Here is a 27,790-nt window from a genome sequence, read left to right on the forward strand (position 1 = left end):
TTAAGGAATAGATCTGCTTCGTGCATAGTAGATTTAGGATATGGGTAGCCCAAATAAAAATAAATAAATAAATAACTAGAAACTAAAAATTCGGCCGTGAGAGTTAAGCCCCCACACCGATCTACTCTATCTTCATCCTGAAGGCCAAAATAACAAATCTATTTTCAACCTGAAGGTCACGACAAACAAAATAAAAAAACAAAAAACAAAAATCCCACAAGCAGTAGCGGAGGAGCATGACATCGTAGACATCCCTTCGGAAGACACGCCTTGACCGAAGAAGACGATTAGATCTAAGGTAGGTTGAAGAGAAAAGATTTGGATCTAGATCTACTGTAACGACTTAGGGAAAAACGCTAGTCACATCTGTGCTATTACTCCAAAAAGACTAGTCAATTTGGAGTTTTCCTAAAATTCATTATAAAGCTCAGTTTCATCTAATGACAAGGTAAATGTGTGACTTAGCACCCATGACTATCTTTATAAACCACTTCATTATAAAGCTTAGTTTCACCTAGTAACTAGGTAAATGTGGGACTTAACACCCATAACTATCTTTATAAACCACCCACTCTATGTGGGCTTCTTCTCAACTTCCTAATATGGGGCTGGGGTATTACATATACAAACTAGATCTAAAACAACTAGCCAAAAATGGAGACCAGTGGAACTTACAGAGAAGACACCGATTATTGCTACCGTGAAAGGGGATAATGAAAAATCTAAATCTAGATCTTCTATTCTCTTGAAATTCTTCTTGGTGTTGTCTAGAAGAAAGAGAGGAATTCAAGAGAGAAGGCATAGTCTCTCTCTAGAAAAATGTCTTATATATGCATAAAAGAATAATAATTGAAGGCCGATTATTAATTACTTTTTAAATATTAAATATTGTTTAGTGTATAATATTTGGTGTATAGGGATTAGTTTTTTTTGATTCGGAGAACCACCTCACATAGGTTTTGAGGTAATGAAAGAATCATTAATAGAAATGCCCATCCGAGTATCTTGCATCCAAATCTTGTTTTCGTATTAGATTACTAATTAAATGATCAAAATTCTTTTGTTTTTTTTAAACAAATTAAACTTATTGTCTAAAATTTAAACCACAACACTATAATGTGGATTTCAATTATTAAGGAATTTTAGGTTGGCATGCGAGTACAAATATTATAATATTAATTATATGATTAAATTGATAATTGTTATTGGTTAATTTTTTTTTTCTTAAGATCATGTAACTTGTATAATACAATACACTCCTATAATTATGAACACTTACTCTTGGTTGTGACAAGAGTTAGTATTACTACAAAACCATAAGTTAAGCTTATAATCACATTAACCCTGATTTTGTTTTAATTAATATTAACTCCAAACCAATACACTTAACTTTTCGGTTAAATCAATAATAAATTATCTTCCACATGGAAATATGCAGAAGCTAGAGGAAACTACATTTACTCTTTTCAATCTATCACATTTGCTGTTATGTTTCTAGTAATATTTCAATTTGGTTAGACGACTGCTGGCTAGAGGGTGGTGAAACCATCCCATTATTGTTATTAATTATTTTTCTACTTTTTTCCATTTGCTATATATATATATATATATATATATATATATACTAAAAGACACGTGTTACAATATTATTGTTGTTGACATGACAAATTAGTAGATTGCATCCAATTCGCTAATTGAATCCACATCTATGTGCCTATTTATGTGTTTTGCTTACCCTAGGAAGTTTCTAGTCACTTTTTATACATTAGGGAGCTATTTGCAACTCAATAAAATCACTTGGACTGATTTTACATTTATTTTTTGAATTTTTAAGGATATTTTTGTTTTTTGGAGGCAAATAAGGACATTTGCAACCCTAATGGTAAATCATTAGGCTATATTAACTAAAAATAATGTTAAAAGTGTTGTTTCTAAACATTTTTCGTTTACTAAATTGAAAGATTAAAAGAAAAAACATTGTGGATGATGTGATAAATTGAGGGATAAGTGTAGTTTTTTTTTTTTTTTTTTTTTAAAAAAAAGTCAAAATATCCACGTGGCATGACATGATTAGAAGGCCCAAAAACACAACATGCGTTGTGTTTGACTGTATCCGGTATCCCCCAGGAAAAGCACCTCCGGGAAGCCAACGGGCCGCTTCTACAAATTCAAATTAAAGAAAAGCAACTATTCTTGACAACGCCGTTTCACATTCAAACCATTAACCATTTGTTTTTTCTCTTCACATCGCCGTCTCGTTTTAACCATTTTCTTTGAAGCTTTCTTACAACCAAAACCAAACTCCGTTGAACGACTCCAAGACGGCACAATAATATAATATAATATTTTCCAAAATCAAATAAACAAATCTGGAAATAAAAAAGAAAAAGAAACACTCTTTCAAATCACCAGCTCCCTCAAAGCTGTACGCGTTTCCGCTCTCTATTTCTCCAAAAGCGCCTCTCAATTCTCTCTACATCTCCGTCTCTCTCTGCTTTGTTCCATTCAAACGAGTTCAAAATCCCAGACCCAAAACCATGGCCTTCTTCCATTTCCACCCCCACTGCGTCGCCGTTTTCGTCATTTTTACTATTTTGCCCTTCTCGATCTCTCAGTCGCCGCCGTCATCTGCTACGGCGGGAAACGCCACTTGCAACGGGATATACGTGTCATACGCCTACACGGGCGGAAAGGAGCTCACGCCCACTCTGAAGTCCGACCCGACTCACCAACCGTACCGGTTCGAGTCCGTCCTCACGGTGCTCAACAACGGCCTTGTGGAGCTCAAGTCGTGGATGGTCTTCGTGGGGTTTCAGCACGACGAGTACTTGGTCTCGGCGCCCAACGCCGTGCTTGCTGACGGGACCAAACTGCCGGCCGGAGTGGGGAACGGCACGATTTTCGCCGGGTCCCCTGTGACGGACCTCAAGACAGCAGTGGAGACTGCCGGAGACCTGACCCAGATGCAGGTCCAGGTCAACCTGGTGGGGACACAGTTCGGTGTGGCTCCCCCTGAAGTTCCGTTGCCAACGAACATCTCGCTGGTCAATGATGGGTGGATTTGCGATAAATTAACTGCTTCAGGTAAGATTTTCTTTGTTTTGATTTCGTTTCGTGGATTTTTGAAATGGATATTTGGTGATGCTCTTCGTTTTTGTTTTTGTTTTTTGTTTTTTTGAATTTTGTTGGATATTATGTTATATGGGAGATTAGATTGTTTTGAGATGTAGACTGTAGTAGTGGTTTTTCCAGTAGATTTGTGATCTGGGTTATATTCAGCGGATCAGGAGGGTCTACATTTTCTAGTATAACTTCGAGTTTTAGTTCTTAAAACCTGAACCATCTCATTTGTCCACGACAGAATAGGATGGTGGTGTGCCCTCAGATTTGGTTGTTTCACTAAATAATTGTCCACTGGGGCAAAGACGAAAAGAGAAAAACCATCAGTAATATGCAAAACACTTTATTGGTGTTAGTTGTGTTGTTTTGTTAAGAGAATTGGATCAAGACTTTGTCAGCATTTCCTACTATTTTGAAGTGGACCATTTCAAAACTTGTGCGAGACAAACTGTATTTTAGAGTGTTTGCCTCATTTTGTTGACTTGTCTGATAAATCTTTGCGTGCCTCTTTCATGAGGAAAGACCTGTTGGGTTCATAACTACCATAGAGAAAGAGTCATGATTGTGATAGAAAATGAAATGGAGCCTGAAAGAAAGTTCTTCCTCTAAAATCCATTATTTAGCTATTTCTTTCTTGTTGTAGGCACATTTATTATTATTATGTTTGATATATTTGTTTGGTTTTTGTGATGAATTGGGATTTGAACTTGAATAGAATGTGTTCATGAGCATGAATGGTGGTTTCTCAGGGAATGGGACAGCAGTCTGTTGCACACAAGATCCAAACTTTAAATCAAACATCACATTGGATGATGGGTTCCTGCCTCGCCAGAGTGGTGACCTTACAATAATGTATGATGTTACCCAAACATATGAGTCGAATTACTGGGCAAAGGTCACAATTGCTAACCATAATCCTCTTGGCCGTCTTGATAACTGGAAATTGAGCTGGGAATGGACGAACAATGAATTTATCTTTGCAATGAAAGGAGCATATCCATCTGTTGTTGATTTTTCTGAATGCATATTTGGCCCACAAGGTACATACTACCAGGATATGGACTTCTCCAAAGTATTAAATTGTGAAACAACACCCACCATAATTGACCTGCCTCCGACAAAGTACAATGACACAACTTATGGGCAGATCCCCTATTGTTGCCGAAATGGTACAATCTTGCCACAAGAGATGGACCCAAGCAAGTCGATTTCAGCATTTCTGATTCAAGTGTATAAAATGCCACCAGATCTCAACCGGTCTCTGCTTACTCCGCCGGTGAATTGGAAGATCAATGGTACACTTAACCCTAATTATCAATGCGGCCAGCCAGTGCGGGTGAGTCCTAGTGAATTCTCAGATCCATCTGGCTTACCATCGAATACAACTGCAATTGCTAGCTGGCAGGTAGTCTGCAATATAACACATCCCAAGGGAGAAAGCCCCAAATGCTGCGTCTCATTTTCTGCTTACTACAATGAGTCTGTCATTCCATGCAAAACTTGTGCATGTGGGTGCCCTAGTAACACTGCTCAGACCTGTAGTACGACAGATCCGGCTATGCTTCTTCCATCAAATGCACTTCTTGTTCCTTTTGAAAATCGGACTAGCTTGGCTACAGCTTGGGCTCAACTTAAGCATCTGCCGGTGCCAAACCCAATGCCCTGTGGAGATAACTGTGGGGTCAGTATTAACTGGCATTTGTATACAGACTACAGTAATGGATGGAGCGCAAGGGTCACGATATTCAATTGGGATGAAACTTCCTTTGCTGATTGGTTTGCTGCAGTACAATTGGACAAGGCAACCCCTGGTTTCCAAGCAATGTACTCACTCAATGGAACTACCTTGGCCTTGAATGGTGTCAACAATACCGTATTCATGCAGGGTCTTACAGGAATAAACTATCTTGTAGCTGAAACTGATGGAGCTGACCCCAAGAAGGATCCTAGGGTGCCTGGGAAACAACAGTCCGTGATCTCCTTCACCAAGAAATTGACCCCTGGAATTAATGTGCCTAATAGAGATGGTTTTCCCACTAAAGTATACTTCAATGGAGAGGAGTGCTCACTTCCTTCAGTAATTCCAAGCGGTGGCGGTAGAAAGGGCCCAGCTATGGTTCTTTGGATCCTAGCAGTTATAGTGTTCATGTTGGTGCAGCAATAGCTGGGGGATGAGGCATTGCATGGTTTTGCAGTTGCTGCTATTTTTTTATTCTTTTAGTGATTAGATTGATATCTGCTTCTTCATTAGCGGAAGACGTGTACACTATGATTGTTACATACAGGATGTTATGATACCCCAACAACTATGGCATAGCCGAGCTGCAAGAAAATGAAAACAATGACAAGTGAACGGCACGTATTCAAAGTGATGTTGAATCTTATGTTGTGTAAACATCATTGAACTCTGTTGCTCAATTTGATTCTTCATGCTGTGTGTTTCATGTCTCCAACTCTCCCCTTGTTTGCTGTTGAGCAGATCAGATTCTTACTGTGACTTTGGTACATGACAAGTAGACTTTTGTCTGAAGGAAAAAATAGTTTTCACCTGTTTCTGAGGCTCTCTTTTATTTTTTCCTGGATTTTGTTGTAGATAAATTGAATCTTATTGAATTTTTCTTGTGTTCATCATTGTCATGGCAACACTCGCTTTTGGATGAAAACAGTTTCACAATCCACCTGCACTGTTTATTGTGAATTAGAAAAGAAAGAATCATCCGGATTCCCTGAATTATCCTAATCCCAGCAAGCAGAACATCCACTCTAAGATCAGCAAATGGTGAATAACCACCAACTTCAGCAGTATATATATCTATATCAAGTGTTTGCTGCACTTTCTTGTTTGCCATTTCAATTTTATAGAGCCAGATTTTGTTGTTAATCATGGGGTGATAGATATGCGGTGTCCCAACGCATTGTCCTTTAAAGTTCATATTAATGCATCAGAGCTATTTGGTTGTTACCTTATTTGGACTCTGGTGCTGGTGGGTCTTTGAGCTACTTCATTGTTGGAAGACCATGGGTGGAGTCAATCCAAAGAGGTCATATGGAAAGTCATTCCAACTTATGTGGTGCATTTGGAGAGAAAGAAATAGACATCTTTTCGAAGACCGTGACTATAATATGTTTCAACTCGAATCCTCCTCCTTGATTTCTCTTTTAGATTGAGTAGTTTCTTTTGTTCCTAATTTCTCTTCCTTTTGTCTAGTAGATCTTATTAACTTTCTATATTTTTGACTCATTAGGGTGGTTGCTTCGCTTATATATTTTTCCTGTACTCAAACATCATTAGATCGTAGAGTAGGTTAGATTTCTACAAAATGAGCAGTCCAGGAGTGAAGCCCTCAAGCAGCATGCTTCCGATGCATATATGCAGGCAAGTGTAAATAAACAGGTTAGCAAAGGAGATGTGCTATACATCATTTCCTTTCCTGGTTCCTTTTTCCTATTTTTCAAAATTACTATTGGATCTTGTGGGGCTCATGTGTAGGACCCATATGACTCCACAGATCCAATGATAATTTTGAAAAGTGGAAGGATGAGGGAAGAACCAATGGAGAAAATGTAGCATTTTTCCTTGGCAAAGAATAATGAGAGTCTCCCCTCACTAGTTCATCTAAAGCATTCCTGTCGTTTAGAGTGGGGGACAATTAAGTCTTTTCTCCAACTCAACATTATATTTATAGTGCATGTTTATCAACATGACAATCAACAATCAAATCGAAAGATATTTGAGATTCAAGGAACCAGATATCTTGTACCTAAAGAGATGGAAAGCAGAACGAGCCTTGGAGTCACATAACAAAGTGGTTGCCATTATAAAGCAAAAGTGAGAACCTCCTCAAATGTAAGTACAGGAAAACAACCAGAAAAGAATACCCAGACTTATGTCTTGAGCAATAAAATGGAATATATACATCATTTTCAATGGCTAAAATAAGAGAAAAAAAAAATGAAGAGAAAAAAAGAGGGAAAGAAAAACATCCAAACTTGACCTGTTATTAGAGTTAGAAAAGCTCCTACAAATCTGCAGATGTATCAAAACCTTGTCTCCACAGCTCAACACATAGCCTAAAACCAATGGACACCTTCACACGCACCCCTAAAATTAGTAGCTTCTTGCTATATTTTGCTACTAACAGCAGTCAAAATTTGCATGTACGCCTTTGCAGTATCATGCAGTGGTAACTTTCCTGCTTCACTATTTGTTCCAACGTAATTGAATCATCTCAATTATCCATTGGTCTGATCCTTAAACGTCCAAGTTAAACTGGCATAGCAGGCTATTCACAAAGGAAGATGAAAATAAGTGAAATAATTTAGCTCTGTATCATCTTCAGGTAGAAAGTTGAATCTCCAATGTATGATTGCAGGTTAAAATTCCATCTGTGGTAGCAAGTATGTACATCAGAACTGCAACCATAGAAAGAACTGGAACACGGAGCACTTTCTACACCGGAATATTATCCATGGAATAACCATCAAAGTCGAACTCAGTTTCAGCCGGTCCGATACCTCCTTGCTGCTGAAAAGCAGAAGAATTTTCCATATTAGTGACAAAAACATTGCTTAGATAAAACACATCGCAAACATCTAAACGACAAACCTGTTTGAGGAGTGCACTCATGAGATCCTCCTGACCAAAATGTTCAGGAAATAGGGTTGTCTGACTGCTTGCATCAGGAATTCTTTCAGCCTTGACCCTGACAGAATTGTCAATAAGAAGGTTATTAAGGTGTTGACCACCACTTTGTGTATTCCTTTGCTCGGTACTGTCCACCCCTGAGAACATGCCCCTGCCTAGGGAGGATGCATTCCTGTTCTGCCCACTCCTTTGGCTAGAAGAATAGCCTTGATGAACTAAAACCGATGGTGAGACTTCAAGGTTGCCTTGAATAGGGTTTGCATTTTGAGAGGCATCAAAGTGCAAGCCAACATTCTGTAACTCCCAATCTTGGGATTTGTGCTGATGCAAGTCGTTGAAAATATCATAACTAGGTAAAAGTCCTGTCGATCCTTTCATTTCTGAGCTAACCTCTTCATGAAATGCTCCTTTAGATGTGACATTGGATATCCCAGGAGTACTTCCAAGAGGGAAACTGTTTCCAGTCAATTCTGTGGTGTGGTTCATTGGAAAACTCAGCATTGAAGATGTTGGCGGAACTTGATTGTACCCTGTCCCTCTGCCATTATCACTAATACCATTTCTTCCTATAACCCCACCAGCAATTCCATTTGACATAATAGGCTGTCCTATGGACGACGGATGCCTAGGAACATGACTGCCAGTAGATTCATTGAGTATCTGGCCTCTTGATTGTGGTTGAGCCATCTGCATTAGCAAAGAGCTACTTTGTCCACCATGGGCATTGACTTGCATATTCAGGCTCCCAAGTGACTGTGCAGACTGGTGCAAAGTGGCAAGCTGCTTTGGCTCCATAGTTGTTGGGATTCCATGAAGTAAATTAATTGGTTTACTATTGCTCAGATGTTGCTGTTGCCCCTCCCCAAACCTTAACTTTGGATTTTCAAAGCTAAAAAGGTTCCTCTGATCAACCAGTGGCATTTGAATGCCAGATTTTGAGGTTGATCTGCCAAGTCCGGCCGCTTGAAGTGTGGCGAGACTTTGAGCCGGTAGTTGACAACTAACACCAAGACTTTGAAGGTCAAGCCCACTGAGCGAAGACATCGGTCCAAAAGGTGCTTCTTGAGGGCTCATGAAAGAATTATTCAGACCACTCTGGTGTTGTGAAACCCCACTTAGCCTTCTAAGGTACAAGCGATATTTCTGTACCGCAATGTTGACTAGTCAGTTTATAATAAAGAATGAACAAATTGTAAAATAGTCGCACAAAAACAGTACATACAAGCATGAATCACAAACTTTTATATGCTCCTTGGAATATTGCAATTTAGGTGCAATTGTACCATACCTGAAGGTGACTAGCAACATTTTCTCTAGTGAGCCCAGGAACATTCATCAACTCCAGAATTTTCTTAGGAACAGCCTCTGTATGCATTCAACACGTGATAAAGTAAGAGGAAACAGAGATAGTTGAAATAAAATAAACAGACATAACATATAACATAAAAAGAGTAACTCCAAAATAAATCAAACTCGCAACGGAATGTTAAAGCCTGACACAGAATCCAATTCATGTAGCCACTGTAACATAGATTCAGTCAGAAGCATGAGCTTTTAGCATTAGGCAAAATATAGATGTAAACAATGAAAGCAAGTTTGATTATGACTTGCATCGCCTACGTCCACAAGTGCAAAGATCGTTTCCATAAAATTTTGATACTTCATTTCTCTAAACATGTAACTTGAAGAATTGGTTGGTAATAATAATATAGGCCAGGCAAATTGAGAGATGTGGGTGAAGAATACGCACTGTCAATGCCTAGTTGATTAACAGCAGCCACAAACTGCTGATGGAGCTCAACCGACCAAACAACCCGTGGCTTCTTTAATGTGGATGTATCATCCCTCTCCTCGGCATCTTCTTCCTCGTCCTTCCTCTTCTTGGAGCTTTTCCAATTCCCTTCATTAGCTGAGGATGAATAATCCACATCTTCAGACGGTTTTTGCTGCCGATCTCCATCTTCCACGCTACCCGATTGCTCCACGTCCTTCCACTCATTCTTTCTCTTGCGAACAACATGCTGCCATATGTTCTTCAATGCTTCGATCCTGACCGGTTTGATTAGGTAGTCACAAGCACCATGAGTGACGCCCTTCATGACAACGTTTTTGCCGTCATCTGCCGACATCACTGTTCAATCACATTTCATAAATCAGAGTTGAATCGAAGTGGAAACATAATTCACACTGAATAAGAGGGTACATACTGATTACAGGCAGGTCCATCTCTAGCCCAATGTGCTCCAGGAGTTTGAATCCATCCATGTCCGGCATGTGAACATCACTTATAACAATATCGAACCCATTTTTGTTCTCTCGAAGCAACGACAATGCGATCTCTGCTCGATTGCATTTGGTAACTGAAATATCACAAACAAATTAAATCAATCATTCAACAATTTAAACAAATAAACCCTTCTAGGAACAAAGGAATATGGTTCTGAACGCACAAATTGAAACTCAAATTGATCTCTGAAACAAGATAAATAAATAAATAAATAATACGAGAAATTTCTAAAATCCAAGCTATGTTGAAGCAAATCACAATCTTTAACATGGTCAATCCAACTAGAATTACAGCTGAAAGTGTTAGAGACGTAGAAAATTATAGCCAACAATCAAGAAGTTCATTTTGTTCCCCTTTCGACCACAGATTCCCAGTTCCATCCACCAAAAACACACAACTTTAAAAGACAACAATTGAAGCAGGAAAGAACATATATGTTTGTATCAAATTAGCCCAAAAGAAAATAAAATCGTATTCTTATCCAAAACAAACTGAGAGAGCCCAACCAAGAAACAAAGCAAAAAAGAGAGGGAGAGAACCATAATTAAAGAGTCGCAAAGACAAATTAGCAAAGAATACCTTCATAAAGACAAGTCCTTAGCATCTTCTCCAAGATCACAAGGCATGTGGGGTCATCATCGACGACCAGGACACGCAGTCCCGCCGGGAACTGGTCCGGAACGACGTCGCCGGCCTTCCAAGCTACGCTTGAACTAGCCGTTGACATGGATCCCTTCCCGATACTCGGATTCATTTATCCAAAAACAAAATCACAAATCCCAGAACACAAAAACACAGAGAGATTCTTTCAAGAGAAACTGAATCATATACTTGAACTCGGCATCAAAAGCTTGACACCCAGTTCGAAATCTAAAGAACCCAATTGAATTATGCAAGAATCTAAAGCAAAGAGAAAAAGAATTTGAGTTTCTATAACTATATTTTCTGAGTGATTACTGAAGCTGAAGACCTGGGCTCTGCTTCAATTCAAGCTCGATCTCTCTGTTTTTTGGGTTATGATTATTTTTTTTACTAATTATTTTCTGTGTTCTTTGATTATTTTATTTATAGGTGGGTCACTCCTGAAAGAGTGGATCCAGCTCACACATAGGATTAACTAACCCCACAATAAGCTCTAAAAGTTACTGCTACTGTTTTTGGTAAAATAAAATTATCTGCTTAATATCTGTAATTTGGTTACCATAACTGAAGCTGATTAGTTTTTAAAGGTCAAACTCAGTTTGAAAATTTCTAACGTAATACCCATGACTTTCCATTTCGGAAACTGTATTGAAATACTTGCTACAAAACATGGGGAGGCTTTAGTTCAAGTATTTTAACTACTACTTTGAATTTTCTTTTAACAAATTCTTGGATATTAGTTCTTATAATTTTCTTTCTAGCAAGTTCAATGAAGGAGGACTCTTGAGTGTTTGACTAAATCTCTTGTTTTTTTTTTGTTTTTGTTTTTTTCTTTTTCAAACTTCATTGCTGAATATTTTGAACAAGTACTATCATTTAAAAAAATTAAAAAGAAAATTCAATTTTATTAAGAGAAAAAATTTATTATTTATTTAATTAATTCGATTTTTTTTTTTTTTGGTCATTATCCAAGTTACTCTAATTGACAAAGTGGGCTAGGTGATTTTAGAAAAAAAAAAAAAAATGATGGGCAACCCATTCATAAATGCAGCCAATGGCCATTTTGAACTTCCATTAAAGTCATACCATCAAGGTGGTGGGGGGGACCTTTGTTTGTACCCACAAAACCAAATTTTGGGTCTCATATTTTAAGACCAAAACTGCATTTGTCACACTCTTTTGGTCAAACTCTATCAACAAACCACAAAAGCATTTGAAGCCACTTATATGAATTGACCTAAAAATGACCCCTTCATTCCTTCAAATAACTCAAACCAAATTCCAATAATATCAACTCTTTCCTTAAATGTCTAGCTGTTGCTAATGTTGCCATTACAAAGAGTATATATATATAATACATAATATAAGCACACCACATTGTTTAATGGGTCACCTCCAACAATCCTTTTTAGACCCACTCTTATTACTATTTTTTATTATAAAAAAAAAAAAATAAATAAATAAAAATAAAAAACTTTATAGTTTTCTACTACTTGGCATTGTTAATTGGTGACAAAAGGTTAAAAAAAAATTAAAATAATAATAATAATAATAATAAAATTAAATTAAAAAATTAAAAAATTAAAAACAAGAAAAAGAATGAAACAGGCTTTAGGGATTCATCGTGACCGCTGAACAAACGAAACTGAGGGAGAGAAAGAGGTACCACTTATCAGCATTCAATAGGGAGTCCAAAATCTTTTTAAAGCTCTTCTTTTGAAGCGGCTGATTACAACCGTTGGATGAGGTTCTGTGTTCATGCTCACCACTTCCCCCAGCCGACACGTGTTGTTTTCCGTCGCACAAAAAAGATAAGGTCTCCTTAGCTTATGTTGATTTTCCAACGTCCCCAGTGATTTGATCTGCTTGTACGTTTTGGCTTTTCTTGATGCCTACACTAATTTCATTTTAGTTTTAATTTTATCCAAAAAGAAATTAAAAAAATATAAAATACGAAATATTAAATTTAATCATTTAATTAATGTTTAAATACTCTATGTGTGAAACTAGACATTACGGGAAGCATTTTAATTAAAAATAAGTAGCAAGTTAAAGGAATTCATGACTTAAGTTATAAACTTACGAGTCCGATGATGTTAGGTTAAGCCTCGGTTGTGATGCGGCTTCACTCAAATATTTCAATTGTTATATTAATTTGCTAAAACATTAATGTAAATTAAGGTTTAAAGAAGTTGAGTGTGGTCCAAATGACACTGATTTGGATCGGGAGCATATCATTCTTGATATTTTGCATCAAGAAACAAAGTACAAAAATTAGCATAATAAAAGTAAAATAGAATAAATAAGCCATTCTTCACACACACACACACATTGTTGCTTTTCTCCACAAATAAAAAATAAAAAATAAAAACACACCGGCTTGCTTTTTCACTGCAAGAAAAGCAGTGACCTTGCTAAAGTTGCATGCTGCGACTGTATATTCCCCATAACCCTTTTCTTTTATTTTATTTTATTTTATTTATTTATTTTCTCTTTTCCATGGGATATTATAAGTAGGAAGAGGTGTTTGTTTGTTTTGAGTTTGAGTGGTACGTGTTGAGGGAGCTAGGCAGTAGGCAGTCTCTTCTCTTTCATGAGCTACAGAGCCCAAGAAATGGCAGGGAGAGTGTAAACTGCGATTGGTAGCTTTTGCTTAGCCTGGGTTCCCCCAACGCAACAAGAGATTCAAATCTTTAAAGTTAATGATTTTAATGGTATTTGTTTAATGCATAGGGGTTTTAGCTTTTTATGGGGGGTGAGAGATGCTTTTAAGGGAAATCGAATATGTGTGTAACCGCGACCATTCTTTCACGCGCGCATTTTAATTATGTCTTCTTCCTTCCTCCCTTCGGTGCCTTCCAGGTGATTGCTCCCTCTTTGCCACGTGGCGTCTCCTGGAACTTGCAGAAATGTCCTTCCCCCACCCCATCCAACTTTTCCCTATCTAATATCTATCTCTCCCTACTCACTCCAAATCATCACTGCCATCCCAAGCAACACCTCCCCTCTTTTCCAATCAAATATCACTCTCTTATTTTTTTATTTTTTTATTTTTGTTTTTTTCCTCCATTTTTTTATTTATATAATTTTGAATTGGTCACCTTTAGCTATGGAATTTTACATCATCAGGATCGTTACAATCTACTTTATTAGTTTATATTTTTTAAAAAAATTACAAATAATTATCCGGTAAAATTACCGTTTGACCGAAGACCCAAACATACTGTTAATCTAATAGTGTTAAATTAATTACTGGCTAATTGTTGTGGGTGACAAGAGCATTAGCAAAAGATGAAAGAAGCACTACCATGAAAAGCAATGAAACTGCAAAAGGCCGTACCTCGTACAAATCCTAAGCTCTGAACAACAAAAATGACAAACAATGAGAGGCTCCCTTGCTACCATTATTACCACCATTCTTAAACTGGGTAGTGGTACTGTTTTGTCGTTGAATTTGTGAGGTGGGGGTGGGGGTGGGGGGGACTAAAGTGGATTAGATTAGGCTGTGCATTCCACCCATTTTGGTATTATGGTATATAGATATATATAGATTAAAGGTATCCTATGAAAATAACAACCATTTTGCCCAATCAAACTCACCTAAATTGGAACTACTTGAATTCAAATGAAAATTATACACAAACTTAGAATTCCACCTTTCCATCTTGTTCATATAAAGTTCATATGTCTAATGTGTTAAATTACCACATGTTTTAAAAGTATAGGGTTACTTATCTTTTCAGTACCTAAGTTTTCAAATTTTTTTTTTTTGTTTTCATAAAGGTTTTAATTTGTATTATATATGGTACTTGACTTATGAATAAATATCAATTTAGTACCTTCATCATCATTTTGTCAGTCAAATTAATGGACTGCCATGGAGTTGTTTCGACCACCCCTACGGCCAGTCTGGAGGTGGTCAAACCACTTCTAAGGCCCTTGAGAGTAGTTTAGCTATCCCTAATGGCCAAAAAGTGGTGGCCAAAACCACCCCTAAAAGCCTTGGTAGTGGTCAAGCCACCCCTAGAGGCCATGAGAGTGGTCGAACCTAGAGAGAACCCTCCTCCCCACAGGTTTTCTCTCTCGAGGTTTTCTCCTCCACTATTACAATTTCTATACTTCTTTGTATATGTTAAGCACCATCTATTAAAAGGAAGTTTAACTCCAAACGTGAAGAGAGTGTTAACATATTAATTAAGTGACTAAATTTATATTTTTCTACTAATTTAATCTTTTAAAATAAGTAATGATTAATGTAAAATGGGCATAAAATTTTTTAGCATGTATTTTAGTGAATCTTATATCATTTAAGACGTAAAGAGTTGGCCCATATTATGAGCCAACCGGTTGAACCGTTGAAGCAATTTAGAAGTGAGCTGCTCACTTGACTGAATCAGTGCAGGGACCAATTTCCCAAATATTTATACAATCAACTTTTTGTTTGATTAATAATTAGGCATCATCACCTTTTGTGCCACCAATGCCATCATGTTTCATAAATCTCAACTTCATGTCTCAATCTTAATCAATTTGGTGATGCATGCTTTAAAAGCATTAACATAAACATAACATAACATTCCTCTCACTCGTGCTTGATAATCAACCATCAACCATTTTAAAATTCACACAAACTTACTAAACTACTTCTTTTATACTAACCTACCTTCATAATATATAATATATAAAGACAAAATTACGCTTATCTCCTTTCGATTACCGCTCACTTTACAATATCTTCAAAATTTTAAAAATGTCGTAATTGATTTTTTAAATTATTGTTCAGAGACGGAACTAAGGAGGGGTTGATTAATTTTTTATTTTTTTTTCCATAGAAAAAAATATTAATCTTTGATTTTTTAAATCCATAAATTAATATTAAATTTCACATATCTTATGAAAAAATTTCACATACAAAGAAATATTGAAAAGAGAAAAAGGGTTGGGTTACATAATAAATATATTTTTAAATTATTTAATCCCAAATTTACAACAAGATCCAGCTATACTACAACAATGAGGATGGAGGAAAGAAAGAGGCACCAAAGCTGAGATGACTTTTGGTAAGGGGCCCACAGGCCCACTCTGAAGCTGAAGCAGTCCACATCAGCAAGCTAGAAGGGATTGGGCAAGTGACGTGACGTGCTGGACGACCTTGAACCCAGGAATCGGACGGCCACGTGGTGGTGTCCTTAGTGCAAGAGTGGGGCCCTCCGAGCTGTATAAACGGCCAATGTGTTACAGAGTAAGTGGACCAACGCGGAGGGGTGTTGGGCTGGGCCCCCCACTACACCTCATCAGTGAAAAGAAATGGGCCCACTTTGCATCGTACGTGCGCCTCTCATACACGTCCCTATCGTCGCAAAGTGAAATACTATTAGTCTATAGGGGAGGCTATGAGAATTGAGAGGGTTTGGTTTTTGTGTGAAGGAAAAGAAAGCTCACATTACACGTGTTTCTTTCACATCGTGAGAAGTTCCATGGTTTCTTTGCTCATAGACTTCTTTAATTTTTGGTATATATATTTTTTTAATGATATATAATTTGTGTTATACTCAAGAATAATCTCTAAGTGATTAGCCCTAAAGCTCGTGATATATTTAATAAATCTCATCTCACACTACAAGCAAACCAGTCTCATGGGTGTACCAGTTTGGGTAAAATAACATTCGCAAAAAGTCATAAGCATGCCACGTGTACTCCCAACAAACACGTGTCTCAATGTTTTGATATTCTTTGAGCACGAGGAAGTAATCGTCTAAACACAATGGGGTTTAGGGAATCAAATCAGTTATTTCTGAACTCTCCTCTCCTGAAACAATCGTCACGCAGGAGTGTGAAAAATAGTTTATTCACGAGGTATGCATCATTATTTTCCAAAATAATTTTATGAATTTCCTCAAAACACTTATGTAGGCATCAAAGTGTTCTTCTGCCGGCACACCCAGCAAGATCACTTGTAAGTAAAGACAGTGTCCGACTAAATAATTCTTTAACTTGTTTGCAAATGAATGGAAGTACCTTATGCATAATTGGAGGGCATGTGGTAATAAAATGTACGTAAGTTCTTAATTTTTTGTTCCTTTATGAGATATATATACTTGAAGTAGAAATGGTACTAAAGATGGGAATACAAGTGCTGGGTTTAAGTTTCTTTAATTAAGGGCATCTTCCATGCATAACTAGTTCAAAAGGTAAAGGTGTTGGACTCCAATTGGGTCAAGCTGACAGAGTAAAAAAACAAACAATAAAAAGAAAGAAAAGAAAAGGGAATTTCACTGTTAATGTGCTGTAGCCCAAAAGAGTCCCCTGTGTCGTTTTTCTCTCGTTTGATTGATTTGGAAGAATCAAACCCGTAACTCTTGCCTTGCTTACTGCCAATACCAAATCCTTTCATATACTATACTATCAACAACTTTGCTCAATCACTTTCTCAATTGTTGACAAACCAAGGGCTTTAGTCTATGAATGCTTGGACACAAAAGAATCTCTATATTTGATTTTGGGTCGGTGTGAATAGCCCCACAAATAGATTGCTTGCTATCTCCGGACATAAATCGTTATTAAAATATTACGTGCTTCTCGCATGTCAAAAATACATAACAAAACTATAGGCTTTTCCATCATCATATCCGTTTATGGTATATTATCTGATTGATTCGACGATATTCATCTGCCCTTGATTTTTTTTTTTTTTTTTTAAATAAAAATTACTAAAAATTGATGGGATTGAGATCGCAAGTAAGCATTATTGGGCTAGAATTATATAAAGTAGGGATGATTGGGCACGTGGCAGATGGAATCGTGCAGCACAACACCCGAGTCTTGTTCACGATGGAGATTTTGTGAATCAGAAGGAATTGTTAAAGGGAAGGCTGGAACTACCTGTCAAAAAATAAAACAAAAAAAAAAGAGAGGTAAAAAAGAGTACACCAAATGGTACAAGTTTTAGACGTGTAGATCCACAATCTCAAAACCAGTACACCTTGGCCAGGCTTGCAAGCATGTGGGTCCAGCCAGTTTTGAATTGTCCTTACATAAGATTCACCCTGGATTAAATAAAATAAAATAAAACTTTATAGATTCAGATTTACCGAAGATGTCTCCAAGGTGAATGTTGTACCATTGACCATGTCCAAAGTAATAACACATTAACACTTATACTATGTAACATAAATGAAAGAAGCAAAAACCAAAGTAATGGGGACAAACATTTTAAGTTCAAGAGTTCAAGTACAATCTAGTGTTCAATTCTTTGTACTTGTAACCTAAGAGATGACTAAATTCTCTCTAGTTGTCAATTAGGCTTTTGCAAAGAATAATAGACTTGAGGCCTATTTGGGATTGCGTTTGAGAGGTCTAAAAATGTTTTTAATACTCAAAAAGTTTGTTTGAAAAAAAAAGTACTCCTTTGGTAAAAAAAATTAAAAGCTCTTTTAAGGGTCCAAAAAACCTAAAAATAATCAAAAGGCACTTATGACAAAAGCTTAAAAATGAAGTTTTTGTCCAAAAGTTCTTTTTAATTTAAAAGCTCTACTATTCAAACGCAATCCCAAACAGACTCTTACTTTTATTTTTATTTTTTAAAGTTTTTATACTATTTGAATTTAGTCATTAAGTTTTTAATTTCGAGAATTAGAACTTCAGGTTTTCTTATGATTTTAAATAGAGTAATGCTAGATACCATCTTTTTATTCCCATAAATCTGATGTGACTTTTAAAATCACCATTAAATTTTATATGAGTCATACTTGAATTTGATCCAATGATGATTTTGAAAGCCACCTCAACTTTAAAGGATTTTACGAGGATAAAAAGATGGTACCTAGCATTACTCTTTTAAATAAGTTCCTTTATTAACTTACCATTCAATTAATTAATGGAATACTACGTTAAACTAATCAATTAATGTGCTACGTAGTAGTACGTACATTTGATACATCATGTGTCAAATGAGAGCCACATGATATGCATTGAATGGTTTGATGTGACATGCCATTAATTAATTTGATATGAAAAAACTTATTTCAAACCCAAAAACTTAATTGTCGAAATTAAAAATTCATGAACTAAATTCAAATCACGACCAGATTTGAAATTTCTATTTTTTTTTTCTCCTCCTTTTTTCCTTTCTAATAGTTTTATGTGCATGAAACTTGGAACCATGTGGGGGATCGATGCTCTTCTCATGTGCCATGTCCATTACAATTTGCAAATGGAAGGTACAAAATTTATTTTCTCATCACATGAGGTTGTCTATGACAATAATGACCATGGGGTATTATATTATATTATATGGAAATGCTTCATCTCAATATTTTGTATATGTGGGCATACTCAAGGACATGTGAAGCAATTGTAACACCTAAATTTAGGAATTGGAATGTGTTTTCCCTTTGTCAAAGGTGCATCTTCATTGTTGGGCATGCGTTATTGTAATTATGCAGCAAGCACCTCTCATGTGGACACTTAATCAGTGCAAATCCACCATTTTGTTGGATCTAATATACACACGTATCTTTGAAACCAAGCTCCAATGCAGTCTGTGTTACAGTTTTAACTGTGGGTATATAAGATTTTAAGCAGTTTCTTTCTACGAGTCGAATTTTCAAAAAGGAGTTCTATTTGAAAATATTCAAATCAGACACCATATCAAAGGTTTGAACCACAGATTCATTGAATATTGATAGGTGGGGTTTGTATCGGTTTAAGTCGGCAGCATTCCCTTTGAGAATTTTAATAAGATAAACCAATAGGATTGCTTTATATAAGACATTAAATGCACATGGTGACACATGAGCAACACCTGCCTCAATTTGAACCCTACTTTGGAAGAAGGAAGATCAAATCATATATAGTTTTCTCTCTCACTTGCAGTCTCATGGGAGCAAGCAATAATGTATTGGCATATTCAGCCTTATATTGGGGGGGTTGATTGTTAGGTCAAATTCCATCATTGGATTGGTGCACTCAGAATTGTTGACGTGGATTGTGGGTCATTCAGTGGGTGGCGCCCAAACCAAACCCCCAATCAAGCTGACTCTACTACTTCTTTCACATCACTTGTTCTTCTGGGCCTTCCAAATTAGGCCCTGCTTTGTAGGGGTGAACTTGGACTGGGCTTAGCTTTTCTGGGCCTTCAAAAAACGATCATGCAATTTCTTACATTTTTGTTCTTAATCTGGACAAAAGTTGGCAGCCCACTGGACCTTTGTTGCCTCATTATGTATGGTATTTATTTTGTGAGCTATGAGAGACATGTATCAAAATGACTCGAAGCTTATTTATTGGTACATGTAACATTTATTTTAATTAATTGTTTTGATCATTTCCAATAAATAAATTTCACATCAATTTGATATTTCTAGCATTTATCATGTCTTACCGTAATCTAGGTAAAATATTTAGTGAAAAAGTGCAACTCTCTACTTTAACTATTACTTTTTCGATACATTCTCGAACAAATTTTCTATTATCTTCTCAACTTGCTTTAAAATGGTATTTCTCACTCTTGTTTAATTATATTATACTTTCAAGAAAAAGAGGGAAACAAAAACAACTAAAAAGTAACATCGAGAAATAGTAAAATTTTCATCTAGTGTGCTACGGTGACTATAACACTTTATTATTCATTTTACCTAGTCTCTAGCTATTCCGAAGGAGAAAAAATTGTTAGATTTGCTAAATGCCTAAATTGCTGGAGATGTTTTAAGAGGTTGGGATATATCCCTTATATAATAGGTGGCAGAGCCACGTTAAGGCTAGCATGGTTGTAGCCTGAATAATATGTTTAAAAAGTTTTACTTTATAAGAGAAAATTTTAACTAGTGGATCAACGACTCCTATTGCACATAAAAAAAAAAAAAAAAAAAAAAAAGGGTTAATTTCACTTTAAACTCCTGAATTACCATGCGATTTGGAAAGATCCCCAATGTTTAAAACTTTTCAATTCGAACTCCTGAACTTTCAATTGTAACCAATTTAAACCCCTCCGTCAGATTTAGTCGTTAACTTTTAACGGTAATACCTAAAAAGACCAAAATATCCCTAATTTTTTTTTTTTTAAAGAAAAAAGAAAAAAGACCCATGGGTCAGGCCAGACCGACGTGGGTTTGGCCATGACCCAGCGTGGGACTACTAACCCATGGTGGGTCCCGGCCAGACCCAATCGTGGGTCTGCTGATCCACCCACAATGGGTCTCTTGCCGAGAACCAGCGTGGGTCATGGCCAGACCCGCGTGGGTCTAGCCTGACCCACGGGTCACAAGGCCAGAACTTTATTATTATTGCGTGGGTCTAGCCTGACCCACGGGTCACAAGGCCAGAACTTTATTATTATTATTATTATTATTATTTGAAATTAAGGGTAAATTTAAAATTTAATAAAAAAATTAGGAGTATAAACGTCATTATCTCACTTTTAATGTTTAAAATTTGATGTGAAGTTTAAATTGACTGCAATTAATAGTTCAGGGATTTAAATTGACTACAATTGAAAGTTCAAAGGTTCAAATTGATAGGTTTTAAACTTTGGAAGATTTTATCAAATCACGTAGTAATTCAAAAATTTAAAGTGAAGTTACCCATAAAAAAAAAAAAAAAAATTAATGTCCCACCATGGACCGTGACCCCCACAATATGTTTAAACAGATTTTACTTTATAAGGAAAATTTTAACTAATTGATCAACGGCCCCTACTGCACCCCCTCAAAAAAAAAAAAAAAAAAAAAAAAAAAAAAACAGCTCGACACTAGTTTTTTTTTTGTTAGTGACGTGGGGTGGGGTGGGTATCCACGATGCAGTGTTGGGGTTTTTGTAGATTACAAAATACTGAACAGAGAGAGCGACTGAACTTTCTAGTTTTGGACGTTTCTGAGAGTCTGACACTTTTTTGTTTTATGATATAGGACATGTTGCAAGGCCATGAGAATTGTTAGAATATATCTAAAATATATTTTGGATAGTTACCTTGTTGGATTGTTAAAATAATCTAATAAACCCTTTAGTATGGCAGTTTGGCCGTTAAGATGGGCATATTAACCGTTTACCAACTACCGATCACTTATCGATTACGACCGAATTGTTACCGACCGACAACTGACTTCCGGTGGTATAAATTTTTTTTGGCAGTTAATTGATAATTAATCGACTTAATTAATTTTTCAAGTGAATTTTTAATTTTATATGGTAGGTTTTCTTATTGTGTTCATTCAGCTGATTTGTGGTTGTCCTTTTGGTCTGTGTTCCAAAAATTTCCTTTTCTCTTTTAATTTATAAAGCATATGCTTTACTAATTTTGTAGTTACAAGGAAGTTAATAAATTATAATATAAAAACGTGTAACCGACAATTAACCGACTTTCACGAATTGATAGGCAAAAATGCCCCTATCGACACCGACCAAACCGATACACACCCCTATTGGCCACCATGCTCTCACTCCATCAATAGTCATTTTTTTGTGTCTCAAACCCATGTTAGTACATTAAAAAACAATTTGAATTAAGGCATCATCAAAAGAATTCATGCAAGCATCAAACATGCTTGAACATATAAATATGCCTTCAACTCAAGAACATGAACAAGAATATGTTGTATCATCAAGAACATACCAAGATCATGTCATATAGGAAGTGTTTGACAAACAATTTTCTACCATTTTTCCTTTGTTACTGTAGCTGATATGGATTGATGTGAAAAAAGTAAGAATGTTTGGTATGAAAAAGTGAAAAACTTTTGTTTTATAGTGATTTTTTTTTTTATTTGAATACTAATAAAAAGTGAATGATGTGATACAAAAATTAAAAAAAGTAATAATATTTTGATGTTGATTCTTTGATTCTTTTGGGAAAAAAGGAAGCGTGAATAGTGTTAAGAGGAGAGAAATGCGTTGCCAAACGGTGCCATACTGATTTAATGATGTTTTAAACAAGTTATACAAAAACTAAAAAATATTTTTAATCAAAGAAACAATATTTCTTTAGCAAACAAACAAGATCTAATCATAGAACATGATTGAATGTTGCTGGAAAGAATTCCAACAACCTTAAAACTTCAAGAACCTCATGTCATTAACATGTTAAACACGATTCTAAGCATGCTATATCAAATATCAATCAAAGAAACAAACTTTTAATATCAAGAGAGCATACATGAATCAATAAGATGAGCACTAGTTGTTGCAACATTGTTTTGATGCAGTCGCATAAAACACCGATTAGCTATGCAACCAGCCTCTTGGGATAATCAAATCAATGTCTTGACATGTTTCTATACATCCCAAATGACTAAGAATCATCATATTGAACTCACAAAATTACCTGTTCGAAAAAATTCTAGTAGCTTTCCTAAGGAAGGCATATTGCCTTTTGGAGTTGAAATTTTCACCAAAACTTTAATCTAAGCCATTCATTCTATGAAGCCCTGTTCTGATACCAATTTTTGGAAATATATATTAAAGATCAAATAGATACAACGAAAAATCCCCAAAAAAGAGCATAGCATCAAATTACACAAAACACGAATTTTTCATGGCTAGAAACTATACTTCCAAAGGGAGGAGGATACTCTCAATTTCAAATGAAATAGAGGTGATCCATTTAGTTGTTTTAAGAGGGTATTTTTGTCCAAAAAATATAAAATGACAAAATTATTCCTCTAAGAAATGGAGAGGATCCAAGTCCTTCCAAAGTTGGCTACTTGGGTTTAGTTGACTGATTGAATCCTCTAGCTCCTCTTGCTTTTCAAGTATAGGGCTAGAGTTTTGAGACTTCAAAACCTTCTTCTCAATTCTAATTATGAGACCAATAGTGTCGGTATGACTAGGAAAACCAAGCTTTTCCCCACCCTATACACGACCACTAAATAGATTAGGTTTAGGTTTTCTTGTCAAAGTATGACTAGGGAAACCAAGCTTTTTCCCACCCTACACACAACCACTAAATGGATTCTCCTTGTGCAATTATGTCAAGTCCCTTTAAGGGAAAATAATCAGCTTGAGAAATGACTTAAAGAAAAAAAAAAATTAGCTCCAATAAGCTTGGAACACTTGTCATCTCATGACTTGTTTTAGGTTACAATTGGGAAATGCTACAATGCAATAATATTCCCATATTTTGCCCATAAGAAGCTGATGTGGCAAGCATCTTTCAATATTTTATTATTAAAAATCTTTTAATTTTTAAATAAAAAATCATAAACAACTTAAAAGAGAAGTTGAAGGGGTGGCCGCCCCCAGCTCTGGTTAGGGGTGGCCGAAGCCACCCCTAGGCCCTTGGGGGTGGTCCGGCCACCCCCAATGGCAAAAAAAAAAATTAATTTTTTTTTTTTTTTATTTATCTCAGTGGGTCAACCACCCCAAGCCATGCGGGGCGGGTCGCTGTTCCCACAGGCTGGGGTGGTCACCACACCCTCAGGCCATGGGGTGGCTTCTACCACCCCTAATCGGGCCATTGGGGTGGTCAGTTGTTCCCTCGCGGGCCCTTGGCCACCCCCCAAGGCTGCAAAAAAAAAAAAAATCTTTTAATATTGGGGCACGGACCACCCCCAAGGGCCTAGGGGTGGCTTCGGCCACCCTAGACCGGCGGTCTAGGGTGGCCGAAGCCACCCCTAACCAAAACTGGGGTGGCCGGCCGCCCCCATGGGTGGCTGGCCACCCCTTCAACTTCTTTTTTGAGTTTTTTTTTGGTTTTTTATTGTTTTAATTTTGATTTAAAATTTTAAAAGATTTTTAATAATAAAATATTAAAAAATGGTTGCCACATCAGCTTCTTATGGGCAAAATATGAGAATATTATTGTATTGTAGCATTTCCCGTTACAATTAATTGCAATTTCTCTACTAAAAAAATTGTAATTGCACTATAGTATTTATTTTGATTAATTAAAACTCTCTTGACTTCTTATAATTGCAATTAATCCATTTATGATATATCCATAGTGAAATTAAAGTCATAAAGTATGCTTTCATTCTTTGTCTTTATCCTTGAGTTCCCAATTTAATCTTTTGATTATTCTTGAAATTTTGAAATCATATTTCACTTGGTACATTTTATTTTAGTAATTCCTTATTAAAACATGAGAATGATAAAAATTATTCTCAAACTCATCTTTCATCCATCTTTGTTTAGTGGATGGGTGAATTCACCATTAAATTTTTTGGGACTTACATGTAAGTTAACAAATCTAACAGTGAATTTGCAAAAGAGATTGTTTAGAGAATGATGTGTAACATGTCTCTTAAAACATCTTGGTCAAAGATTCAGAACAATCAATTTCCATCAAATTCACCTTAAAGGGTTATGAATTTCATCTTAAGGAGTAGTGTTCCCACAATGCATCAAGATTTTGATCGTAAAAATGACCAAAACTGCATTTGTCATACTCTTTTTGGGCAAAATATGAGAATATTATGGGCAAAATATGAGAATATTATTGTATTGTAGCATTTCCCGTTACAATTAATTGCAATTTCTCTACTAAAAAAATTGTAATTGCACTATAGTATTTATTTTGATTAATTAAAACTCTCTTGACTTCTTATAATTGCAATTAATCCATTTATGATATATCCATAGTGAAATTAAAGTCATAAAGTATGCTTTCATTCTTTGTCTTTATCCTTGAGTTCCCAATTTAATCTTTTGATTATTCTTGAAATTTTGAAATCATATTTCACTTAGTACATTTTATTTTAGTAATTCCTTATTAAAACATGAGAATGATAAAAATTATTCTCAAACTCATCTTTCATCCATCTTTGTTTAGTGGATGGGTGAATCCACCATTAAATTTTTTGGGACTTAAATGTAAGTTAACAAATTTAATAGTGAATTTGTAAAAGAGATTGTTTAGAGAATGATGTGTAACATGTCTCTTAAAACATCTTGGTCAAAGATTGAGAACAATCAATTTCCATCAAATTCACCTTAAAGGGTTATGAATTCCATCTTAAGAAGTAGTGTTCCCACAATGCATCAAGATTTTGATCATAAAAATGACCAAAACTGCATTTGTCATACTGTTTTGGTCAAACTCTATCAACAAACCACAAAAGCATTTGAAGCCACTTATATGAATTGACCTAAAAATGATCCCTTCATTCCTTCAAATAACTCAAACCAAATTCCAATAATATCAACTCTTTCCTTAAATGTCTAGCTGTTGCTAATGTTGCCATTGCAAAGAGTATATATATATATATATATATATATATATATAAAACTTTCTAGTTTTCTACTACTTGGCATTGTTTAATTGGTGACAAAAGGTAAAAAGTCAAAAAAAAAAAGAAAAAAAAAAAGAAAAAGAAACGGGCTTTAGGGAATCACCGTGACGGCCAAACAAACGGAACTGAGAGAGGGAGAGGTACCACTTATCACTTATCAGCATTCAGTAGGGAGTCCAAGATCTTTTTGAAGCTCTTCTTTCGAAGCGGCTGATTGGATGTATTTTGAGAGGCATCAAAGTGCAAGCCAACATTCTGTAACTCCCAATCTTGGGATTTGTGCTGATGCAAGTCGTTGAAAATATCATAACTAGGTAAAAATCCTGGCGATCCTTTCATTTCTGAGCTAACCTCTTCATGAAATGCTCCTTTAGATGTGACATTGGATATCCCAGGACTACTTCCAAGAGGGAAATTGTTTCCAGTCAATTCTGTGGTGTGGTTCATTGGAAAACTCAGCATTGAAGATGTTGGCGGAACTTGATTGTACCCTGTCCCTCTGCCATTATTACTAATACCATTTCTTCCTATAACCCCACCAGCAATTCCATTTGACATAATAGGTTGTCCTATGGACGACGGATGCCTAGGAACATGACTGCCAGTAGATTCATTGAGTATCTGGCCTCTTGATTGTGGTTGACCCATCTGCATTAGCAAAGAGCTACTTTGTCCTCCATGGGCATTGACTTGCATATTCAGGCTCCCAAGTGATTGTGCAGACTGGTGCAAAGTGGCAAGCTGCTTTGGCTCCATAGTCGTTGGGATTCCATGAAGTAAATTAATTGGTTTACTATTGCTCAGATGTTGCTGTTGCCCATCTCCAAACCTTAACTTTGGATTTTCAAAGTGTGGCGAGACTTTGTGCCGGTAGTTGACAACCAACACCAAGACTTTGAAGGTCAAGCCCACTGAGCGAAGACATCGGTCCAAAAGGTGCTTCTTGAGGGCTCATGAAAGAATTATTCAGACCACTCTGGTGCTGGGAAACCCCACTTAGCCTTCTAAGGTACAATCGATATTTCTGTACCGCAATATTGACTAGTCAGTTTATAATAAAGAATGAAAAAATTGTAAAATAGTCACACAAAAACAGTACATATAAGCATGAATCACAAACTTTTATATGCTCCTTGAATTTCTCTAGTGAGCCCAGGAACATTCATCAACTCCAGAATTTTCTTAGGATCGGCCTCTGTATGCATCCAACACGTGATAAGGTAAGAGGAAACAGAGATAGTTGAAATAAAATAAACAGACATAACATATAACATAAAAAGAGTAATTCCAGAATTTGGTAAAATAAAATTATCTGCTTAATATCTGTAATTTGGTTACCATAACTGAAGCTGATTAGTTTTTAAAGGTCAAACTTAGTTTGAAAATTTCTAACGCATGACTTTCAATTTCGGAAACTGCATTTAAATACTTGCTACAAACATGGGGAGGCTTTAGTTCAAGTATTTTAACTACTACTTTGAATTTTCTTTTAACAAATTCTCGGATATTAGTTCTTATAATTTTCTTTTAACAAATGAATAGCACTTTATTATTCATTTTACCTAGTCTCTAGCTATTCAGAAGGAGAAAAAATTGTTAGATTTGCTAAATGCCTAATTTGCTCGATGTTCTTAGAGGTTGGGATATACCCCTTATATAATAGGTGGCGGAGCCACGTTAAGGCTAGCATGGCCGTAGCCCGAATAATATGTTTAAAAAGTTTTACTTTATAAGAGAAAATTTTAACTAGTGGATCAACAACTCCTATTGCACATAAAAAAATGGGTTAACTTCATTTTATATTATTGAATTATTACGCGATTTAGGAAGACCCTCAATGTTCAAAACTCTTCAATTCAGACTCCTGAACTTTCA

At 36.0% G+C, this 27,790-nt stretch overlaps 3 protein-coding genes across 3 annotated transcripts; 1 reads left to right on the top strand and 2 right to left on the bottom strand.

Moving 5' to 3' along the window:
• Positions 1 to 2,403: 2,403 nt before the first annotated feature.
• On the top strand, positions 2,404 to 5,775 carry LOC132175444 (COBRA-like protein 7). The gene is made up of 2 exons (XM_059587397.1): positions 2,404 to 3,084; positions 3,870 to 5,775. The coding sequence occupies exons 1-2, from the start codon at positions 2,538 to 2,540 to the stop codon at positions 5,282 to 5,284; spliced, it is 1,962 nt and encodes a 653-aa protein (XP_059443380.1). The 5' UTR covers positions 2,404 to 2,537; the 3' UTR covers positions 5,285 to 5,775.
• Positions 5,776 to 6,914: 1,139 nt separating this feature from the next.
• LOC132175434 (two-component response regulator ARR2-like) lies at positions 6,915 to 11,081 on the bottom strand. The gene is made up of 6 exons (XM_059587387.1): positions 10,632 to 11,081; positions 9,973 to 10,125; positions 9,516 to 9,896; positions 9,054 to 9,130; positions 7,727 to 8,908; positions 6,915 to 7,645 (listed from the first exon to the last, which is right to left on the bottom strand). The coding sequence occupies exons 1-6, from the start codon at positions 10,804 to 10,806 to the stop codon at positions 7,571 to 7,573; spliced, it is 2,043 nt and encodes a 680-aa protein (XP_059443370.1). The 5' UTR covers positions 10,807 to 11,081; the 3' UTR covers positions 6,915 to 7,570.
• Positions 11,082 to 26,047: 14,966 nt separating this feature from the next.
• Positions 26,048 to 27,072, bottom strand: LOC132168040 (two-component response regulator ARR1-like). The gene is made up of 2 exons (XM_059579105.1): positions 27,036 to 27,072; positions 26,048 to 26,939 (listed from the first exon to the last, which is right to left on the bottom strand). Exon 2 carries the CDS (start codon positions 26,669 to 26,671, stop codon positions 26,066 to 26,068), a length of 606 nt encoding a protein of 201 aa, XP_059435088.1. The 5' UTR covers positions 26,672 to 26,939; positions 27,036 to 27,072; the 3' UTR covers positions 26,048 to 26,065.
• Positions 27,073 to 27,790: the final 718 nt, after the last annotated feature.

This window comes from Corylus avellana, chromosome ca1 (assembly GCF_901000735.1).
Source record: "Corylus avellana chromosome ca1, CavTom2PMs-1.0".
Classification (NCBI taxonomy): Eukaryota; Viridiplantae; Streptophyta; class Magnoliopsida; order Fagales; family Betulaceae; genus Corylus; species Corylus avellana.

Bases quoted from the DNA above. Each gene is read 5' to 3' on its own strand.
- LOC132175444 (XM_059587397.1), top strand. From the start codon at position 2,538: ATGGCCTTCTTCCATTTCCACCCCCACTGCGTCGCCGTTTTCGTCATT. The intron at 3,085-3,869 runs GTAAGATTTTCT...GTGGTTTCTCAG, and splicing joins CGATAAATTAACTGCTTCAG to GGAATGGGACAGCAGTCTGT.
- LOC132175434 (XM_059587387.1), bottom strand. From the start codon at position 10,806: ATGAATCCGAGTATCGGGAAGGGATCCATGTCAACGGCTAGTTCAAGC. The intron at 9,897-9,972 runs GTATGTACCCTC...GTGATTGAACAG, and splicing joins GATGGACCTGCCTGTAATCA to TGATGTCGGCAGATGACGGC. The intron at 8,909-9,053 runs GTATGGTACAAT...ATTGCGGTACAG, and splicing joins ATGTTGCTAGTCACCTTCAG to AAATATCGCTTGTACCTTAG.
- LOC132168040 (XM_059579105.1), bottom strand. From the start codon at position 26,671: ATGGAGCCAAAGCAGCTTGCCACTTTGCACCAGTCTGCACAATCACTT.